Raw genomic sequence first — 22420 nt, 5'->3', positions numbered from 1 at the left:
TTTTCCACAGTTTGTTGTGATCCACACAGTCAAAGGCTTTAGCATAATCAATAAAGCAGAAGTAGATGGTTTTCTGGAACTCTCTTGCTTTTTTGATGATCCAGTGGATGTTGGCAGTTTGATCTCTGGTTCCTCTGCCTTTCCTAAATCTAGCTTGAGTATCTGGAAGTTCACAGTTCACCTACTGTTGAAGCCTGGCTTGGAGAATTCTGAGCATTACTTAGCTAGCGTGTGAGATGAGTGCAATTGTGCGGTAGTTTGAGCATTCTTTGGCATTGCCCTTCTTTGGGATTGGAATGGAAACTGACCTTTTCCAGTCCTGTGGCCACTGCTGAGTTTTCCAAATTTGCTGGCATATTGAGTGCAGCACTTTAACAGCATCATCTTTTAGGATGTGAAATAGCTCAACTGGAATTCCATCACCTCTACTAGCTTTGTTCATAGTGATGCTTCCTAAGGCCCACTTGCCTTCGCATTCCAGGGTGTCTGGCTTTAGTGAGTGATCACACCATTGTGGTTATCTGGGTCATCAAGATCTTTTTTGTATAGTTCTGTGTATTCTTGCCACCTCTTCTTAATATCGTCTGCTTTTGTTGGGTCCATATCACTTCTCTCCTTTATTGTGCCCATCTTTGCATGAAATGTTCCCTTGCATTTAGAAATTAGAAAATCTCTAATTTTCCTGAAGAGATCTCTCATTCTATTCTTTCCCATTCTATTGTTTTCCTCTATTTCTTTGTATTGATTAGTGAGGAAGGCTTTCTTTTCTTGCCTTGCTATTCTTTGGACCTCTGCATTCAAATGCGTATATCTTTCATTTACACCGTTGCCTTTAGCTTCTCTTCTTTTCTCCTTATTGCCAAATTCAGACTTAAATTGAAGAAAGTAGGGAAAACCACTAGACCATTCAGGTAGGACCTAAATCAAACCCCTTACGATTATACAGAGGAAGTGACAAATAGATTCAAGGGATTAGATCTGATAGAGTGCCTGAAGAACTATGGACAGAGGTTCATGACATTATACAGGAGGTAGGGATCAAGACCATCCCCAAGAAAAAGAAATGCAAAAAGGCAAAATGGTTGTCTGAGGAGGCCTTACAAACAGCTGAGAAAAGAAGAGAAGCTAAAGGCAAAGGTTATATAAGTATGTAATATCTTGGGGCTCCCGTGGTGGCTCATAGGTAAAGAATCTGCCTGCCAATACAGGAGACACAGGTTAGATCCCTGGGTTGGGAAGATCCTCTGGAGAAGGAAACAGCAACCTTCTCCATTATTTTGCCTGGAAAATCCCATGGACAGAAGAGCCTGGCAAGCTACAGTCCATGGGGTTGCAAAAGAGTTGGACACGACTTAGTGACTAAAGACCAACAACCGCATACTACCTCAATCTTGGTTACAAAGCCTAAAACAGTTATTATCCCAGAGAGGGACATTCCCACGAGGGGACACATTAGGGATTCCATCAAACTATAAGTTATAGCTGCCACCTTCTCACGTCAGGATCCTTGTGCCAAAAAATTAGCCGGCCAGGAATGCAGTCAGGAGTCACTACTTGGGTCATCAGGAGGAGAAAAGGCTGCTGCTACATGATGGGGCCCGGGGGGAGGGGCGACTCCTGCCCAATTCTCATGGCACGTGGAGAAGCACAAGAGCCGGGGTCTCTGGTGTCCTGTGACCAGGGGCTCAGTCCTCGCAGAGTGGAGGGTCTGAATCGCCCCTGTCAGGTCAGCAGTGGCTGGTCAGGCGAGAAGAGACAGCAGAGCAGTGAGATCACGGGTGTCACTTGTGCCTTTGGGACCAGCTGCAGTGGCGGGGCTGGCCCTTGTTCCCTTAACCTTCCTCTTGTAACCTTCCCCGGGGGAGGAGATCGACTCGGCTTTTAGAGAAGCTGCACCCCTGGGTCCTAGCGGTTTACGTGTAGGCTGGAGTGGACGCTGCGATGTACCACCCTCACCCCAATCTTTAGGAAGTAGGGGCTTGCTCCCTAGGCTGCTGGGAGTGGGGGTCCCCCCACCCCCTACCCTGGGAGGTTCCCTGAGCTGAAGGAACTGCTCCATCCGAACTGTGCCTCCTTCCTGGGGGAGCCCACACCCAGCCCAGGGGAGACGCGGGCTTCACTTCACATTTCCTTTCACTTCATTTCTAATGAGAATATAAGATTTCATTTCTTAAAGCCACTTCTGTCCTACAGGCTCTATCCAGGTACATTCTTTCTTCTACCCAAACGTTTTGAAAGTAGCTTTCCTGTAGTTCAGTTGGTAAAAAATCCACCTGCAATGCAGGAGACCCCGGTTCAATTCCTGGGTTGGGCAGATCCCCTGGAGAAGGGATAAGGCTACCTACTCCAGTATTCTTGGGCTTCCCTGGTGGCTCAGCTGGTAAAGAATCTGCCTGCAATGTGAGAGACCTGGGTTCCATCCCTGGGTTGGGAAGATCCCCTGGAGAAGGGAAAGGCTACCCACTCCAGTATTCTGGCCTGGAGAATTCTATGACTGTATAGTCCATGGGGTCACAAAGAGTTGGACATGACTGAGCAACTTTCACGTTCCTTTTTTTTTTTGTTTTTCCACTTTTCTGGAGGAAAAAAAAGAACTGCTTTCCTAAAGCCTGGGACACACATCCTGTAATTTCAGTCGCTCTCAGATACTCCCCACTCTGACACTGCTCCTGCCCCTCCACTGTCCCTGGCTGTTCTCCCCTCTTTCCCATCTTTTCTGCTCTGAGCTTGGCTTGGTCCCTTTCTGCTCCGGGACCAGCCCCTTGGCTCTCTGATGACTTGGGGCTCCAGGCATGGAAGGTCAGGGAAGGAACAAACATCCAGGCTGGAGGGAGGGCTTTTAGGAACAAAATCTCTGCCCCCCGCCCCCTCCCTATAGAGCTGTTCCCTGAGCTCAGACTTATCTGGAAGGGCACCAGGAACGGGACCTGCATGCAAGACTTGTGTCATCCTCCAAGAAACCACGCCAGGCTGAGTTAGGCGGCTCTGACTGTAAAGGTCAGCGTCTTCTTACGCATCCACATCTGGCTCCATGCCGCTACCTACCTCTTTCAGGTGCTGCGGAAGAGAATTCCTCGGGGGGAAGGCGTGCCTTGCCTTCCTGTAAACACACCGCAGCAGGAAGAAGCAGCCGAGCAGTAGCAGGAGAGCGGCGCACACGGAGGCTGCCAGGACGCTGGCCACCATCCAGGACGGGGTGGTTTCTGCAGCAATAAAGGGCTGGGTCATATTTGCGTCATGCCCGGCTTGGGTGACGGTGACCTTAATGCTCTTTTCACCATCATCTTCTAATGGTAACCCCTTACCGCTGGGGCGGGGCTGGGGTGGAGGGCACAGGTGTGTCTCAGAAGGAAACACAGCAGCTATTTGAGGATCTGGAGGTTTTCAAGTCTCACCCTTTCCTACCATCCTCCAAGTTGGGTTTCTGGGGCATGAATGCTGATATGCCCCAAAAAGCAGCAGCTGCACGAACTCTGATCCCCATTATCTACCCACAGGGGAGCTATCAGCTCCATGTTCTGCTGTTCCATCAGCAGAAAATGGGGCTCCCTGGGCTCCAGAGCCCCAGTGACACACACGTGCTACAGCATTTTGTACTGAGAACTGCACAGGGGACCCCCCCCTGACTACCTGTGCGCAGAGACCTCCCCTAACGCTAGTGCGGTGCCCAGCAGCCTAAAGCTGATCTCCGGGTGGCCCCCTCCCTCCCCAGCATCTCTGGGAGCTCCTGTCTGGAAAAACCCGAGGCTACCGAAAGAATCCACCTTTGTTCTACCAACTCCTGACGTTCCTTTCTTAGTGCATTTCCTAAAAAGCTCAGGGCTGGAAAGCCTTCCGCTCTCCCAGTGAGACCTAAATTAGCTCCTACAATCCAGGAGTGTCTTTCTCAAGGATCTAGAAGCCAATCCTTTGACATGTCATCATCAGGATGGAGCGTTGTGACAGAGGAAGAGTCCCTGTCTCAGTCCCAGTGGGAAGAACACCGCAGGTGGTAAAAGCCAGTTAGCAGCAGACGCAGAGAACAGCCTAAGTGCATTACCACCACCCCATGCATCCACCCAGTTTCGGTCATCTGTCACTTCCGTGACCCCGACCTCTTTTCGTCCCGATTCCCAGTTCTGTCTTTAAAATGCCCCATCAGCTCTTTCCCCTCCTCCAGTCACGAAATGAATCAAATCTGTTTTTACCACCTTAACTGATGTCCAGCTGTATCTTGGACTGTCTCCAGGGAGTCACCCTGGGTGGCCCAGCTCCCCTCATTTAGCACCAGGCCCCTTTGCCAGCTGCCCTCCTGGCCTCCCTGTGACCGGCCCTGTCAGCCAGCACCACCTCCTGATGCAAACTGAAAGCATTTGGTGCTGAGAGAGGCCAGGAGAATGAACCCTGCCCTGGAAGAGCAGGTCCCTCTATGGGGATTGCAGCAAAGTGTCAACTCTTACTTCCCCAGGGCAGATCAAAGAACCCTGATGGGCACACAGTCTTGGAGCCACCTGGACGGCAGGCCCCCTACTGGCCTCTCCCAGCACTTGGCACACTGCGTGGCCATAGACACTCCTTAAACATCTAGTGAATGGTGAGGGCACCCGTCATGGGGAAGAGGCTGGACAGGCCTGCTGCCCCCTCTTGCACTGTGATTAACACGGGCAGTGACCTTGCAGCCTGTCCAGGATGTGCCCTGGCTGAGTTCAGGGAACTCACTCCTTATCCCTGCACCCTATGAATTCTCATTTCAGTTACTAGAATCGAGTGGTGATGCCTTTAGCAGATTCAACTCAGATGGGTTTTCTGGGTGGATACAGGGTCGTGGGGCAAGGGAACTGGTTGGGGTGGCCCCCAGGCTTTACGAGAGCTGATGATGGTAGGTCACCTTGCGATCTGACGTCCCAGCTCTGGAGGAAGTTCCAGGACCCATCTACTCATCTCTCTATCTTTCCACTTAATATTTCTGTGGCTCTCTAATTTGCCATACATCAGAATTACTCATTAAATATTCATTAAACATTGACTCCTGGGCCCCACCCTGGCACGGTTGGTAACACTGTGATGATTCCCCTGGGGGCAGCTCCTGGGTCTCCTTGGGCCTCCAACCCAGAGGTTTCAGCATCTTACACAGGACATTATTCCGTGGGTACAATCGGTTGATGGTAATAAAATTTAAAAGATGCTTTTGTGACTTACCAAGAAGGGGGAATGGGGAAGGAGAGAAAGTTAGAAAGACAGTTAAGTCGCTCAGTCGTGTCCGACTCTTTGCGACCCCTGGCCTGTAGCCCACCAGGCTCCGCTGTCCATGGGATTCTCCAGGTAAGAATACTGGAGTGGGTTGCCATTTCCTTCTCCAGGGGATATTCCCGACCCAGGGATTGAACCCAGGGAAGGAGAGGGGATACTGCTTTACACAGACTGTGACTTGCGGAAGAATCTGGTCCTGAACTGAACTAGTAACCAACACTCTCTGTGTGAAGCTCTTAACTTGCCTCAGTCTGGCTGGTCATGCCTCAGGTGAGCTCCCTTTTCCTGTCTCACCCTCGGGCAAGTCTTGCCGTGGCTTCTGTATGGGATCAATCTGTAGGCATGGGTGGAGATGTTACTTCTTGTTATTTACTGGTTGAGCTGACTTCCGGCAAGTTACTTCATCTCTCTGAACCTTCACCTTCCTTCTGGGAAAAGGGAAAAGAACCTTTCCACACTTTCACTGAAAACTTGTGAGGTTTCAACAGAACTACATTTAAACAAACAAACAAACAAAACCCTAAACTGATGTTTGACAAAAGCAGGTTTTCAGTCGGCTATTTTCTTTTATAAAATGTCTGGATTTTGTTAGTTAATGAGTGATCGTTTAGAGTTAGAAGATATTTGAAATACTTTTCTTTTTGGTCCAAGTGTGTGCCTCATGCCATGTTTCATGACATAAGCCTTAAGTAATATTTAAAGGTGTGATTTTATTTTTAAAAAATTTTTATTTATTTGGCTGTCAGGTATTAGTTGCAGGGCTCTAGAGTACATGGGCTCAGTAGTTGTAGCTCAAGGGCTAAGCTGCCCTGTAGTACGTGGGATCCTCATTCCCCAACCAGGGATCAAACCTGCATTGCCTGAAATGGAAGGTGGATTTTTAACCACTGGAGCATCAGGGAGGTCCCTAAAAGTATGATGTGAATAATGTCCTTATTAATAACAGTAATGACACCTAACCTGTATTGCGGGCTGACTCTGTGCCTGGCACTGTCCTGGGTGACACCTTTGATTACTCTCATCTTGTAGATGAGTCAACGGAGGCAGTGGGCAGTTCAGGATCTGCCCCAAGTCACTCACTGTGTTGGAATTCACAGCAGGGAAGGATGGGACACGGAACCAGGCACGTACTCAGGCCTGGAGATAGCAGTTGGCAGGTGTTTAAGAGGAAAGAGCGAAGATCCCAAAGTCAGGATTCTAGTGATTTAAACATGATGGGTGCTCCCAGGGCACAGAATTCTCATTCAGGTACAAATGATTCACGAGTGGAATAAAAAGGTAGGCTTCTGGGAGTTCTCTGGTGGGCCAGTGGGTAGGACTCTGCGCTTTCACTGCCAAGAGCCTGGGTTCAATCCCTGGTTGGGGAACGAAGATCCCACAAGCCTTGCGGGGCAGCCAAAAAAAAAGGTTTTTTTTTTGGTTTTTATTAAGGCAGGCTTTTGTTATTTAGAGGCACTTGCTGAGAGGCTCAGCCACAAGGTGGAACACAGGCAGGTGGAACTTAGCCATGGACAGCAGTGCCTCGGCACTAGCTGGAGGCTACAGAAAAAACAGAGAGGCAGGGAATCCCCTCTAGAGAGACAGCAAGACTCCATCTTCTATGCGGCTCTGTCATCCTGAGAAACCGTGCTTAATATTACTGCAGAATACTTTTGGATGACACTGGAAAAATCACGTGACCAGGTGAGATGAGAGATTTCTGGATTTGGGCAAGTAACTTTGTTCAACTAGAAAACAAGGGAAAGAAACCTCAATCAGGAGACTCCAGGCTGGTAAGCCTGATTCAGTGTCCAGAAAAAAACACAAAAATGGATTGTTAAGTGGCTACTTGTTGTTTGTTGTTTAGTCACTAAGTTGTGTCCGACTCTTTTGTGACCCTCTGGACTATGGCCCACCAGGCTCCTCTGTTCATGGGATGTCCCAGGCAAGAATAACTGGAGCAGGTTGCCATTTCCTTCTCCCAGGATCTTCCCAACCCAGGGATCAAACATGCGTCTCTTGCACTGGCAGGCAGATTCTTTATCACTGAGCCACTAGGGAAGGCTGAAATTATGGCAAAGTTGTGCTTGACTCTTTGAGATTCTATGGACTGCAGCATGCTAGGTTTCCCTGTCTTTCCCTATCTCCCAGAATTTGCTCAAATTCATGTTCACTGACTTGGGGATGTTATCTAATCATCACATCCTCTGCAGTGCCTTCTTTTCCTGCCTTTAATCTTTCCCACCATCAGGGTCTTTTCCAATGAGTCAGCTCTTGGCATCAGGTGGCCAAAGCATTGGAGTTTTGGCTTCAGCATCAGTCCTTCTAATGAATAGTCAGGGTTAATTTCCTTTAGGATTGACTGGTTGGATCTCCTTGCAGTCCAAGGGACTCTCAAGAGTCTTCACAGGCACCATAATTTAGAAGCATCAATTCTTTGGCACTCAGCCTTCTTTATGGTCCAATTCTCACATCCATACATGACTACTGGAAAAACCATAGCTTTGACTATCCAGACCTTTGTCGGCAAGCTAATGTTTCTGCTTTTTAATATGTTGTCTAGGTTTGTCATAGCTTTTCTTCCAAGGAGCTGTGCTGCGTTGTGCTTAAATGCTCAGTCATGTTTGACTCTTTGTGACCCCAAGGACTGTAGCTGGCTAGGCTCCTCTGTCCATGGGGATTCTCCAGGCAAAAATACTGGAGTGGGTTGCCATGCCCTCCTCCAGGGGTTCTTTCCAACCCAGGTCTCTTGCACTGCAGGCGGATTCTTTACCATCTAAGCCACCAGGGAGGCGTCTTTTAAATTCATGGCTGCAGTCACCATCTGCAGTGATTTTGGAGCCCAAGAAAATAAAATCTGTCATTGTTTCCACTTTTTCCCCATCCATTTGCCATGAAGTGATGGGACTGGATGCCGTGATCTTAGTTTTCTGAAGGCTGAGTTTCAAGCCAGCTTTTTCCATTTTCCTCTTTCACCCTCATAAAGAGGCTCTGTGGTTTCTCTTCACTTTCTGTCATTAGAGTGATATCATCTGCATATCTGAGGTTGTTGATACTTCTCCCAGAAATCTTGATTCCTGCTTGTGATTCATCCAGCCTAGCATTTCACATGATATACTCTGCATATAAATTAAAGAAGCAGGGTGACAATATACAGTCTTGACATGCTTCTTCCCCAATTTTGAACCAGTTAGTTGTTCCATGTCTGGTTCTAACTGCTGCTTCTTGATCAGCATACACGTTTCTCAGGTAAGGTGGTCCAGTATTCCCATCTCTTGAAGAATTTTCCACAGTTTGTTGTGATCCACACAGTCAAAGGCTTTGCATAGTCAGTGAAGTAGATGTTTTTCTGAAATTCCCTTGCTTTCTCTATGATCCAATGTATGCTGGCAATTTGATCTCTGGTTCGTCTGCTTTATCTAAACCCAGCTTGTACATCTGGAAATTCTTGGTTCGCATACTGCTGAAGTCTAGCTTGAAGGATTTTGAGCATAACCTTACTGGGGTGTGGAATGAACACAACTGTACAGTAGCTGGAACATTCTTTGGCATTGTCCTTCTTTGGGACTGGAATGAAAACTCACCTTTTCCAGTCCTGTGGCCACTGCTGACTTTTCCAAATTTGCTGACATATTGAGTGCAACACTTTCACAGCATCATCTTTTAGGATTTGAAACAGCTCAGCTGGAATTCTATCACCTCCACTAGCTTTGTTAGTAGTAAAGCTTCCTAATGCCCACTCGATTTCACACTCCAGGATGTCTGGCTCTAGGTGAGTGATCACACCATCATGGTTATCCCAGTCATGAAGATCTTTTTTGTACAGGTCTTCTATGTATTCTTGCCACCTCTTCTTCATCTCTTCTGCTTCTGTGAGGTCCTTGCTGTTTCCGTCCTTTACTGTGCCCATCCTTGCATGAAATATTCCCTTGATATCTCCAATTTTCTTGAATATATATCTTGTCTTTCCCATTCTATTGTGGGCTTGTTTTTCTCAAGCTGTGTTCTTGGAAATGCTCCTTCTCAAAAAAGGTACTGAAAGATCAAATGTGCTAAAAATGCTCATATATAGCGTGTTTTTTTGAGAGGGAGATGGGGTGAGCCTTCGTGTCCAGGCCCATCTGACCACAGGGCTCTTGTTCTGAGAAACGCTTCATAAGCGCTCATGGGACACAGCTGGGACAATAAGCACGTGGCACGGGGTGTTGATTTCAGCTGAGATTTGCCAAAAAGTCTTTCACGGTGACTCTGCGGACAGTCAAACACAACAGCTTACAAAACAGTCCAGTGTGTTCCTATGGATTGGTGACCATTAAGTAGTTAAGGGGTCTAGAGAAAGGCATATCCTGGACACACCAACGGTTTAAACAACAAACTGGTAAAGATCCTGAAGCTCTTCCTAGCAAATCAGTTTTTCTTTGATAAGACAACGCAAAATTGGGCAAGAAATACGTCCAATGACAAAAACCCACATTCGGGAAGAACTTGATAAGCTGAAGTGATGAAGTATCATGACGGCAGCAACACAGCGGCCTCGGGACCGCAGTGACACAGAAGATGTAAAGTTTTCCCCTCTCTCTGGAGGAAATATTTTTTTTTGCATATGAATACTCAGTTGCTGGGCATCATTCTTGTTGCTTTTTGTTTTCAGACCTTTTATTTTATATTGGAGTATAGCCAATTATTGGCTTCCTTGGTGGCTCTGACGGTAAAGCGTCTGCCTGCAATGCGGGAGACCTGGGTTCGATTCCTGGATCGGGAAGATACCCTGGAGGAGGAAACGGCACCCCACTCCAGCACTCTTGCCTGGAAAATCCCATGGACGGAGGAGCCTGATAGGCTACAGTCCATGGGGTCGCAAAGAGTCGGACACGACTGAGGACTTCACTTTCACTTTCATAGCCAATTAACCATGTTGTGACAGTTTCAGCTGCACAGGACAGCGACCCAACCGTACAAATACAGGCTTCCAGTCTCCCTCAAACTCCAGAGGGAATTCTTTTATTACAATTGCTCTCCTCTGTATTCTGCAATCCCCAGATCACTGCTTTGCTTTCCAAAGGGACTCCATAAATGAAAAGAGCCAGGATCAGACCTCCTTGTATGCATCTGAGCTGGTGGATCAGTCAGAGATGAACTGGAGTTTGAGCTGGGTGATAATCTCCAAGGAGCCTTTCAGCCGGCACACTCGGTGGAAGTCTCTAAAGCCACTTAAGATGCTCAGAGGAGGGAATTCCCTGGCGGTCCAGGGGTCAGGACTCTGCTCTACTGTAGGAGACACGGGTTCAGTCCCTGTTTGGGGAATGCAGATTTCACAAGCCTTGCAGCATGGGGCCCCACCACCATTACCCACATGTAAAAAAAAAAGGGGGGTGCTCAGAGACACAGAGCTGCAGATGGTACGTCTCAAGACTCACCGTCAATGGTTGTTTGCTCGCAGACAGGCTCACTCCATTCTCCAGCTTTGTTCCGATCAGAAAGAAACCCTCGAACTTGAACACAATAAGTTGTCTGTGACTCAAGATTTCGGAGGAACTCGAAGTCATACTGACTAGAAATTGAAAACTAGTAACAGAGAAAAAATTAAGAACATGCCTCAGCAGTGAAGGGACATCATTTCCCATCGCCCCACCCCACCCCGCCACCTGCCACTTACTGGTTATAATCTTTACTTCAGGCTCAAAATAGGAGGATAAAGGAAGCAGATGCTCCTCCCACGTCACCTCAGGTGACCCTGAGATCATTCTAAGTGGGGAGGAGGGGGAAGGGAAAGGACTGACCATGGTCCTGGCAAACTGCTTTATTCCCTGAATTCCCTAGTTTAAATGATATGCAAACCATCCCGCATTCTTTTTTTCTTTTCTTAAAGATAAACCAGTTGTATGGGTTGAATTTTGTCCTCCCAAATTCTTACATCAAAATCCTAAAACCCTAGTACTTTCAAAAGTGACTTGGTTAGACAGAAGGTCTTTTTAGATGTAATCAACGTAAATGAGGTTATTAGCATGGGCCCCAATCCAGTATGACTGGTGTCCTTAAAAGAAGAGGACATTTAGACACAGACGGGCACACAGAATGCCACATAAAGATGAAGGCAGGGATTGGGCTGATGCCTCTATATACTAAAGGATCCAAAATTGGCCAGCACCCACCAGGAGCTGGGTGGGAGGCCTGGAACAGATCCTTCCTCTTGGTCCTTAGAAGGAACCAATCCTGCTGACACCTTGATCTTGGACTTCTAGCCTTCAGAACCTCAAGACGACACATTTCTATTGCTTCATCCATCCAGTTTATGGTACTTGGTTACTGCAGCCCTGGCAAACGAACACACCAGCCATCTACAGTAAGACCCAATGTGATTTCTGGCCCTAGCTGCCTGGGGTTCTCCTCTGAATCACTTCTCCATTCACGCACCTGGGCTGCCCTCCCCGAGCGGCTCATCTCACCTCAAGGATATACACCATAGCCTGCCTCTGGTGGGGCCATCCCAGACTCATCTTAGTTTAATTTGAATATATCATAATTGATGACATATTTCTGAATTTGAGAAACCAAAATAGTGTTGCAGGGAAGAACAAAATCTGACTCCACATTGCATCTGTTTCTTTGACTTTAACCTTTGCTTCCTACGAGGATACTATTTGTTTTTGTTCACTACGAGCATACTATTTATACATAATGGCCTGCCTGCGGGTACCCTGCCCCTCTCCTTTACTATTAAACCAAAGTGTCTTTCTTTGTTCAGGATGCTGTCCACCTGTGAACAGCTGACTATAGGAAGGAAGAAATGAACACACACCCTCCCCCAACCCCTCCAAGGTTGGCCATTCCAGGAGATACTTGCAAGATTAATAGCCTTTTTTTTTTTTTTTTTTTATTCTTCCAATTTTATTTTATTTTTAAACTTTACATAATTGTATTAGTTTTGCCAAATATCAAAATGAATCCGCCACAGGTATTCATGTGTTCCCCATCCCGAACCCTCCTCCCTCCTCTCTCCCCATACCATCCCTCTGGGCCGTCCCAGTGCACCAGCCCCAAGCATCCAGCATCATGCATCGAACCTGGACTGGCAACTCATTTCCTACATGATATTTTACATGTTTCATTGCCATTCTCCCAAATCTTCCCACCCTCTCCCTCTCCCACAGAGTCCATAAGACTGTTCTATACATCAGTGTCTCTTTTGCTGTCTCGTACACCGGGTTATTGTTACCATCTTTCTAAATTCCATATATATGCATTAGTATACTGTATTTATGTTTTTCCTTCTGGCTTACTTCACTCTGTATAATAGGCTCCAGTTTCATCCACCTCATTAGAACTGATTCAAACGTATTCTTTTTAATGGCTGAGTAATACTCCATTGTGTATATGTACCACAGCTTTCTTATCCATTCATCTGCTGATGGACATCTAGGTTGCTTCCATGTCTTGGCTATTATAAACAATGCTGCGATGAACATTGGGGTACACGTGTCTCTTTCCCTTCTGGTTTCCTCAGTGTGTATGCCCAGCAGTGGGGTTGCTGGATCATAAGGCAGTTCTATTTCCAGTTTTTTAAGGAATCTCCACACTGTTCTCCATAGTGGCTGTACTAGTTTGCATTCCCACCAACAGTGTAAGAGGGTTCCCTTTTCTCCACACCCTCTCCAGCATTTATTATTTGTAGACTTTTGGATCGCAGCCATTCTGACTGGTGTGAAATGGTACCTCAAGCCCAGAGATAAATCCACGCACATATGGACACCTTATCTTCGACAAAGGAGGCAAGAATATACAATGGATTAAAGACAATCTCTTTAACAAGTGGTGCTGGGAAATCTGGTCAACCACTTGTAAAAGAATGAAACTGGACCACTTTCTAACACCATACACAAAAATAAACTCAAAATGGATTAAAGATCTAAACGTAAGACCAGAAACTATAAAACTCCTAGAGGAGAACATAGGCAAAACACTCTCCGACATACATCACAGCAGGATCCTCTATGACCCACCTCCCAGAATATTGGAAATAAAAGCAAAAATAAACAAATGGGACCTAATTAACCTTAAAAGCTTCTGCACATCAAAGGAAACTATTAGCAAGGTGAAAAGACAGCCTTTAGAATGGGAGAAAATAATAGCAAATGAAGCAACCGACAAACAACTAATCTCAAAAATATACAAGCAACTCCTACAGCTCAACTCCAGAAAAATAAACGACCCAATCAAAAAATGGGCCAAAGAACTAAATAGACATTTCTCCAAAGAAAACATACAGATGGCTAACAAACACATGAAAACATGCTCAACATCACTCATTATCAGAGAAATGCAAATTAATAGCCTTTTTACTTCCTCACTTCCTCTCCCTCTCTACTCTATAAAAGAACCTGGCGTTCAGAGCCTGATAAGAAGTTTATTTTTGAGAGATTAGTCTGCCATCTTCTCGGTTTTCTGGTTTTTCAAATAAAGTCATTTTTCCTTGGCTCAATATCTTGTCTCTGATTTACTGGCGTGTTGTGTGGTGAGCAGAGTGAGCATGGAGTTGGTAACAATAGTTTCCAGCAAAATAAAGGGAATTAAAAGAGTACATACATACAGCCTGTATTTCCAGCACGGTTACAAATTCCTTATAAAAGGGCCTTATGAAAAATTTGCCATGTGAATAGGAGTTTCAATAGAAACTGAACAAAGACTCTGTTTTTACTTTAGTAATTGTTTACTTTTCTTTGGGTGCTGGGTTTGCTGACAGCTTGTCTCTATTCTTTTGTTGTATTAGAAGCTGAGCTCACTGAAGGCAAGAACTGGATTTTACCAATTGAAACATGAAGAGTATAGTATAACTTCTAATGATTAAAAACAGAAATAAAAACAAAAATCCCTGGCTTTCATTTCCAGAAACCCAATTATCTCGAAAACCTTACAATGCATTTTTTTCAAGGCTAAACTCAGAGGCTGACACGTCAGAAGTAGATAGAGAAGAGATGTGAAGTCTTTTTTCTTTTTTTTTTTAACTTCTGGACAGCTTCTTCTTTTTTTTTTTTAAAAAAGATTTATTTATATTTTCGCTGTGATGGTCTTTGTTGCTGTGCTCAGGCTTTCTCTAGTTCTGGCAAGCTGGGGTTACTCTGCGTTGAGGTGAATGGGCTTCTCACTGCAGTGGCTTCTCTCGTGGAGCACAGGCTCCAGGACACACGGGCTTCAGGAGTTGTGGCAAATGGTTTAGTTGCTCCACAGCACGTGGGGTCTTCCTGGACCAGGGATGGAACCCATGTCCTTTGCATTGCAAGGCCGATTCTTCACCACTGGACCACCAGGGAAGCCCCAACTTCTGGTTTGATCTCCCTGCTGTCTCCCGCCAGGAAGAAAGAATTTCTAGAAGCTTTTAATGTTTTTAGCTCAGGGACCTGAACTGGTGGCACTCTCTCAGAGACACCTGCATTCTAAAAGGGAACCATTTAATCCTATTTCTTTCAGGCTGCTGTAAATAGAATGCAGAAGACTGGGTGGCTTATTGACACACATTTCTTTCCCACAGCTCTGGATACTGGGAAGTCCAAGATGAAAGCACCAGCAGATCTGGCCTCTCAGGAGGTTCCTGGTTCATAACTAGGCTTTCTTGCTGAGTCCTCCCCAAGAGGTGGAAGGGGTGAGGGAGCTCTCTGGGGCCTCCTTTCAAAGGGTGCTAAGACCATTCACAAGGGCTCCATCTTTATGATCTACCTCCTAACACCATCACACTGGGGACTGGAGTTCAACACGTGAATTAGCAGAAGGGTGAGGGTGGGGATAGGGGTAAAGCGACAAAACACTGAGTTGATAGCAAGATAAACTGGCAAAGGTGGCCCTGCAGGCGCTGGTGAGAGACGTGCACTGGGGAGCATGCAGCCTTTCCAGCACTCTGTGTGTTCACACCGAAGTCTTCATACCCCAGGCAGAAGGAAGGGACAAACGTGTAACCAGATGCCAGTCCTGAGGGCATATTCTAGATAAGAAGCTAAAGATAGACTAGGTTTGCACTTCGTGCCTGGGGCAGGAGGCACTCAGGCCCTGGGTAACTGTGGAATCTGATTCTTAGGATGGGGAACACATGTACACCCCCGGCTGATTCATGTCAATGTATGGCAAAAACCACTACAATATTGTAAAGTAATTAGCCTCCAATTAAAATTAAAAAAAAAAAATCACAGTAGGCTGCTAGCTCCAGGAGTTATCTTTGTATCTGAGTTTAGCAGGGACCCCTGTGTTCAACAAGTGATCATAAAACTTATTGTTCTGTATTGCTTCCTAGGTACATGAAATCCCAGGGTCTTGATTATAAGCAAAATCATCTTTCCTGTGAAGAAGGCAGATATCCTGTATCATTTAACGAAGCATTTAAAAAAATCGAAGTGTAGTTTATACACAATATCTTAATGGTTTCAGGTGTACAACAGTGTGATCTGATATTTGTATACGTTATGAATTGATCACAACGGAGCCTTTTTTGGGGGAAATTAACTTGAGATTTTGGGGGACTACAGAGTATGTAGATATAAATTTAATTACATCATTCCTCAGACAATACAGGATTCCCAGGTAGCTCAGCTGGTAAAGAATCTGCCTGCAATTCAGCAGACCCCGTTTCGATTCCTGGCAAGGGTTGGGAAGATCCACTGGATAAAGGATAGGCTACCCACACCAGTATTCTTGGGCTTCCCTTGTGGCTCAGCTGGTAAAGAATCCGCCTGCAATGCAGGAGACCTGGGTTTGATCTCTGGGTTGGGAAGATTCCCTGGAGAAGGGAAAGGCTACCCACTCCATTATTCTGGCCTGGAGAATTCCATGGACTATATAGTCATGGGGTTGCAAGGTGTCGGACATGACTGAGCGACTTTCACTTCAGATAATACATATGGGTGACCTGTTCTTGCCAAATGCATGAGCATTAGTGATTTAATGTAGAGGAGATAACATATATGTAACATAACTTACATAACATATATGTAAGTCAGTTTAGGGCCAGAAATGACATTTGGCTCAGAAGCACTGAAAGAAAGGTGATCAAAGATGAATGAAAACAGCATTTTAACCTGTCTACACAAGGGGAAGGCAATCTCACATGTTGACCCATAACACATTGTTCAGGCAATGGGACACGTTTACCTTTCTTTTTACTTTTTTTCATATGTCATTAAATTCCTCAACAACCCTGTGAAGTAAGTTATTGCTGCTGCTTAGATGCATCAGTCGTGTCTGACTCTGTGCGGCCCTATGGACTGCAGCCTGCCAGACTTCTCTGTCAATAGGATTATCCAGGCAAGGGTACTAAGAACGGGTTGCCATGGCCTCCTCCAGGGGGGCTTCCTGACCCAGGGATCGAACCCAGGTCTCCTCCATTGCAGGCAGATTCTTTACTGCTGAGCCACCAGGGAAGCCCCAAAGTAGGTTATTATCCCCACTTTATTAATGAAATGGGTTATATGCCCATTTTTCAGACCTGAGAAGCTGAGGTCAAGAATGTGACCAGAGTCACACAGTGGCAGGGGCAACATGCCAGCAGGGTCTTTCCACTCCCAGCTCATGTTTTGAAAAGCATTGTTCCTGAAAGAGGAAGAAAGCAATGGGGAGAGGTGGGGTGAGTCCTATAAAATGTGACACCCACCATTCATCCAGGGCTGGGCTGCCCTGACCATGGACTTGACTGTTCTGTGGTGTATGTGGGCCCTCATGCCATGAAACAGTAGTCATTCACTGGTCACCTGATTCTGGTGACCCCAAGTTCCCCCAGCCAGCTGCTGAGTCAGCTTGGCCTTCTCCAGCAATTTCCCTCTGGGGAGAGAAAGGCTTGTTCTCCTGCACCAGACCACCCAGGACGTCTGCCCTTGAAGCCCAGGAAGTGTGACCAGACATACCAGTCACCCCCAGAATGGGTAGCTTCTGGAGCTCAAAGGACCAGGCCTGAGAGCCTCTGGACCATAAGGTGCTGCCACCTGGCAAAGCTTTTCTCCATCATCATGACCTCCAGCCATGCTCCAGCTGAGCAAAGGACAGGGAGCTGGCCTCTGCAATGTGCATGATTCACTGCACTTACCTTTTCATCAGAGCCATTTTTCCAATATTGCACATGGTAAGTCCATGAGTTATAAATGTTCCTCATGGTCCACGGTTCAGGTTCATTCTCGATTCTTGGGGCAAAGAAACGCACATGTAAAGAATTAGCAAGTGCTTCTACTTGCATTCTGGGAGGTCCGATAGTGGCTGAGGACGAGAACAAAGCAAAATGACAATCAAAATTCCCATGTTAAAAACATCAACATTTACTTTTCGTAACTGGGCAGCCCAACTGGGCTAGTGAAATACTCTGTCCTTGATACACCACTGTGGTGATGTTGACCGATGTGGCTAAGAACAGTTAGATTTTGTTTCTTAAAACAACAAAAAAAACCTTATTACCTTTGCCTTTATTAATCAGGTTTGGTCCTTTTATATTTATTGTGATTTCTGATATATTTGCAATTACTCCAACTACATTACTTTGTGTTTTCTGTAAGGACTGCTTTTTTTGTTTTTAATGGCTCATTCCTCTTCCCACCTCCCTTTTATTTATTTATTTTTTTGGTTGGGTTGAGTTTTCTTTATTTCCATTGCTGGGTTGGAAGCAAGAGATGGTATTTCTATTTTTAGTGTTTAACCTATATAATTAAACCACTTTCCAACAAATACATTTTCCAACAAAGTCTGAAACTACTCCCCTCTCCCCAAAGCTCTTTTACAAGACATTCACATGATGCGTTCCTTCAACTCATTTGGGTCTCTGGCCAATTGCTGCCACCTCAGAGAGAACTGTCTCACCATGCTATGTAAAAAGCACTCCCACCACTCCCTGTCCTGGCATCTTACTTTATTTTCTTTAGAGCCACGGTCAGTATCTGTCATAAAATACGTACCTGTCTATTTATCGTCTATCTTCCCGATTGGAATGTACATTTCACGGGGGCAGGGGTTTTAGTCTTGTTCACCACGGTAGCTTCAGCACACAGTAGGTGCTGGCACACAGAAGGTGCTCAATAAGAACTATGGAATGAATCATGAATGGCCCCTGGCAATCATGCTGTTTGAGTTATACCTTGTCTTCTTGTGTGGGGACTGTTACATTTGGGGGCCTGCGAATAGGCCTGGGTTAGCATTCTACCCTATTTCTACTCTGCTAGAAGTTGAAGACCAGATAAGAACATTCATCATGTGTTTTACCGAAGCAAGTATAAATAGGTTCCCATGACATTTTGAAGCACTCTCCCATCATATAAACTTCAAGAGGCAAATATCGGATGCGGGGTTGTCATTGCTGAAAGCCCTGCCACAGAGGAAGCCTGGGTGTGAATTCCTGTGCTGCTTGCTCATCACCCCTGTGGCCTTGGGGCAAACCGCATATCTACTGATATTTGGCATCAATTGCTAAAGAGAACTTCCATAAATGGCCCTAAGATAGGATCTGGAACCAGTCAGGAACCTGTAAGTCTGCTCAGTGCAGAAGCAGAAACCTGTACTGTGTTTTCTGCCTTATGCTGATCCTGGCCTGTCTCTCCCACAAACTCCCTTAAGGTCACAGCCTTCTTTGTTACAACCCCTTTGCTCCTCATCCAAGGCCATCCACTTGGTGGGCACTCAAAGAATTTCTGCCCATGGGCCAACCAAGGGGGAAATAATCAAGGCAGGGTGATGACATTACAATGAGATGAAAACTAAGGCGGCTTACTGTCATCCACAGGACAGAAGGTGATGTTTATCCACTCTGAACTCTCATCAGCAAATTCAGCCCTGACTCTCAAGGTGTGGTCACCATACTTGGAAAGACTTGAGAAATCGCATTCCGTCAACAAAATACTCGTGCATGTATCTTGGAATTTCCTGTAACTACAAAATCAGAGAAAAAAAAAATCATGAGAATTCTATTTGGGAAATTAAAACAGAAGAAGTCTTGTTCAGGCTTCAGAAGCAGGAAAGCAGGCCCTTGACCTTGCTTCTGACTTGCTTGGACACTGCCTGGACTCCATGCCTGCCCATAAGCACAGCTAGTCAGGCAGCATTTTAGATACGAAAGGGACTGGACCTTGGAATTCTTGAGCTTCTGGTGAAAGTCACTCACTTGTGTCTGACTCTGCAACCCCACGGACTATACAGTCTATGTTATTCTCCAGGCCAGAATACTGGAGTGGGTAGCCGTTCCTTTCTCCAGGGGATCTTCCCAACCCAGGGACTGAACCCAGGTCTCCCACATGGCAGGCGGATTCTTCACCAGCTGAGCCACCAGGGAGCTCCTGGAGGTCTGGCCAACCACTCCTGGTGGCTGGGGGTCTCAGTTTCAGTCTCTCTGAGGTTGTCATTGTATACGTGCATTTTCTAAACTGTGCTCCGTGGGACCTTAATGATCCTTGACGTATCATTAAGACATTTCAAAAATAATCCATCCCATGGTCAAACAATCTGGGGCAAAAACAAGGTGAAACATGAATAGATATTTCTTCTCAACAGAACTTCTCAGAGCACGTGTCTTTCCAAAAAGGGGTTGCTGCTGCTGCTGCTGCTGCTAAGTCGCTTCAGTCGTGTCTGACTCTGTGCGACCCCATAGACGGCAGCCCATCAGGCTCCCCCGTCCCTGGGATTCTCCAGGCAGGAACACTGTGCTGCTGCTACTAAGTCGCTTCAGTCGTGTCTGACTCTGTGAGACCTCATAGATGGCAGCCCACCAGGCTCTCCATCCCTGGGATTCTCCAGGCAAGAACACTGGAGTGGGTTGCCATTTCCTTCTCCAATGCATGAAAGTGAAAAGTGAAAGTGAAGTCACTCAGTCGTGTCTGACCCTATGATACCATGGATTGCAGCCTACCAGGCTCCTCTGTCCATGGGATTTTCCAGGCAAGAGTACTGGAATGGGTTGCCATTGCTTTCTCCAAAAAGGGGCTGAGTATTCAACATATTTGACCAAGAAAGCTTCCCTTTTTGATTATGTATCTCTGAAAGTTGTGGGGCATAGTTTGTGAAATGTTGATATACACACATTAGCCAAAATAGGTATATCACAACGATTTCATATAATGCCCTATATGTGACTATGGCTCAATTATGCTGGAAAAATTATAAAAAGAACTCACTGGTCTCAGATCTCCAGGCCAACACCCAGAGGGAGGGTGGCAGAAACATGGTGTGGAAGGAAAGGGATGTAACTTAACCTCATAATAGCCTCAGGAACTATAATCAGTGCCACCTGATGTAAGGAAATCCAGGATCTTGTCTTGCAAAAAGTAAGAATTTTGTCTGATTGGCACCCTCCTGCCTTGGTGCCAAAAACAATCTAGCTGCTCTCAGAGGTGACAACGAAGGTGATAAAAATAGTAACAACCAACATTTGTCAGCATGCAGGTGTCCAGCAGTGTGCTACTTCAACAGTACTACCTCACTGAATTTTCACAGGCGGGCAGAAATGACATCACCCTTATTCTACAGACAAGGAACAGGGTGGAAAGTCTAGAAACTCGCTCATGGAACTCAGGTCTGCTTGACTTCAGAGCGCCACCTGCACACTCCACCCCACTCTCAGGAGGCAGAGATAATTGGGCTTACTGTCTGCTTGTTTCACTAAATAGGCCATAAACACTTTCTCAATCAATCAACTTTTTATGGCTGCTTAACATCCCATCATTGGGAAAATCCAGGGGTCATTCCTTGAAGGGGCTTTTCCCACATGTAGCCATTTCTTCCATACATTTAAACTAAAGCATCAATTGAGCAGAACACAGAGTCTTTCAGGTTATTCTGCAGTGACTTCCCTTTCATTAGGTCATTTTTAAATAGTATCTACACATACCTTTCTTTCCATTAAGTAGTTAATGTGATCTGTTCCCTGTATTTACACCTAGTTGTTTTAGATGTTTCCATATTAAAACCACCAGTACATTCTCTGAAGCCCCACCCTTGGCCACCCCTATGCAATGCACACAGACAATGAGAATTTGTGCTGTGTGACCACTCAGGCTGAATTCTAATCAAATGTTTTCTAGAGCCATAGAAGGGTAAACACATTTTTCAGGGTCAAATTTCTTCCACACCCAGCGTATGTTTTGTTTTCCCCAGCAGAGGCCCGGCTCGGTCTACACATCTATGCTCAGGAGACTGGAATCCAGGTTTCACTCTTAGTTATTTGCAGCTCTCATCTAAAAGACAAACATCTAAAACCAAACCCTTCTACTCCAATGGCAAAGAAACAAAGAACAGAACAATAAGAAATACACTATAGGGAGAGAGAGAGACAGAGAGGAAAGTTAATTTTCCACAACGAAACTCCCAGAGCTATCAAGACAGAGTGGAGAAAACACAGAGATGAAATTAACCAATCAAGGCTAGAAAATACACAGCATGGGAAAAAAATTAAGTCTCCGGCTGACCCATCTTAAGTCCTCGGGGAGACTGACAAAACTGGAATATGGACTGAGATGCCAGGACAGCACCACTGGCGAAACTGCCAAATCTTGATGCTGCTGCTGCAGTAATGTAAAAGGTTATCCTTGCTCTTATGAAACACACAATGACATATCAAGGGGCAGAAGGCATTATGTAGGACAGAGGCACTATCAGTTCAGTTCAGTTCAGTCGCTCAGTCATGTCCGACTCTTTGCGACCCCATGAATCACAGCACGCCAGGCCTCCCTGTCCATCACCAACTCCCGGAGTTCACTCAGATTCATGTCCATCGAGTCGGTGATGCCATCCAGCCATCTCATCCTCTGTCGTCCCCTTCTCCTCCTGCCCCCAACCCCTCCCAGCATCAGTCTTTTCCAATGAGTCAACTCTTCGCATGAGGTGGCCAAAGTCCTGGAGTTTCAGCTTTAGCATCATTCCTTCCAAAGAAATCCCAGGGCTGATCTCCTTCAGAATGGACTGGTTGGATCTCCTTGCAGTCCAAGGGACTCTCAAGAGTCTTCTCCAACACCACAGTTCAAAAGCATCAATTCTTTGGCGCTCAGCTTTCTTCACAGTCCAACTCTCACTTCCATACATGACCACTGGAAAGACCATAGCCTTGACTAGACGGACCTTTGTTGGCAAAGTAATGTCTCTGCTAGAGACACTATGGCAGACCTTAAAAACTGGTGAATGTGGATATAGGCTATTTGGAAGTTTTCTGCATTATACTTGATATTTTGAAATGTTTTATTACTTGGGAATTATTTTGAACTAAAAAGTT

General features: G+C 45.8%; 1 protein-coding gene across 11 annotated transcripts in view; it reads right to left on the bottom strand.

Annotated features, from left to right (window-relative positions):
• The window catches only part of IL10RB (interleukin 10 receptor subunit beta), a 30212-nt gene that overhangs the window by 3920 nt on the left and 3872 nt on the right, over window positions 1-22420 (bottom strand). For 2 of the 11 annotated variants that reach the window (XM_086322432.1, XM_086322510.1), the window contains exons 3-6: window positions 18935-19092; window positions 17270-17436; window positions 10626-10773; window positions 3046-3203 (exon numbers count right to left, since the gene is read on the bottom strand). In XM_086322432.1, the coding sequence (XP_086178558.1) occupies window positions 3046-3203; window positions 10626-10773; window positions 17270-17436; window positions 18935-19092 (631 nt within the window). Of the gene's footprint in view, window positions 1-3045; window positions 3204-5919; window positions 6957-9383; window positions 9457-10303; window positions 10501-10625; window positions 10774-13654; window positions 16780-17269; window positions 17437-18934; window positions 19093-22420 lie in introns of those variants that run through there. The other 9 variants (XR_015135177.1, XM_086322442.1, XM_086322453.1 and 6 more) reach the window with 9 other exon arrangements.

This window comes from Bos grunniens, chromosome 1 (assembly GCF_055505025.1).
Source record: "Bos grunniens cultivar Pamir isolate PY7600 chromosome 1, Bosgru_T2T1.0, whole genome shotgun sequence".
In the NCBI taxonomy this organism is placed as follows: Eukaryota; Metazoa; Chordata; class Mammalia; order Artiodactyla; family Bovidae; genus Bos; species Bos grunniens.
The sequence above is the reverse complement of the archived record's forward strand: the minus strand, read 5'-3'. Positions and strand labels throughout refer to the sequence as shown.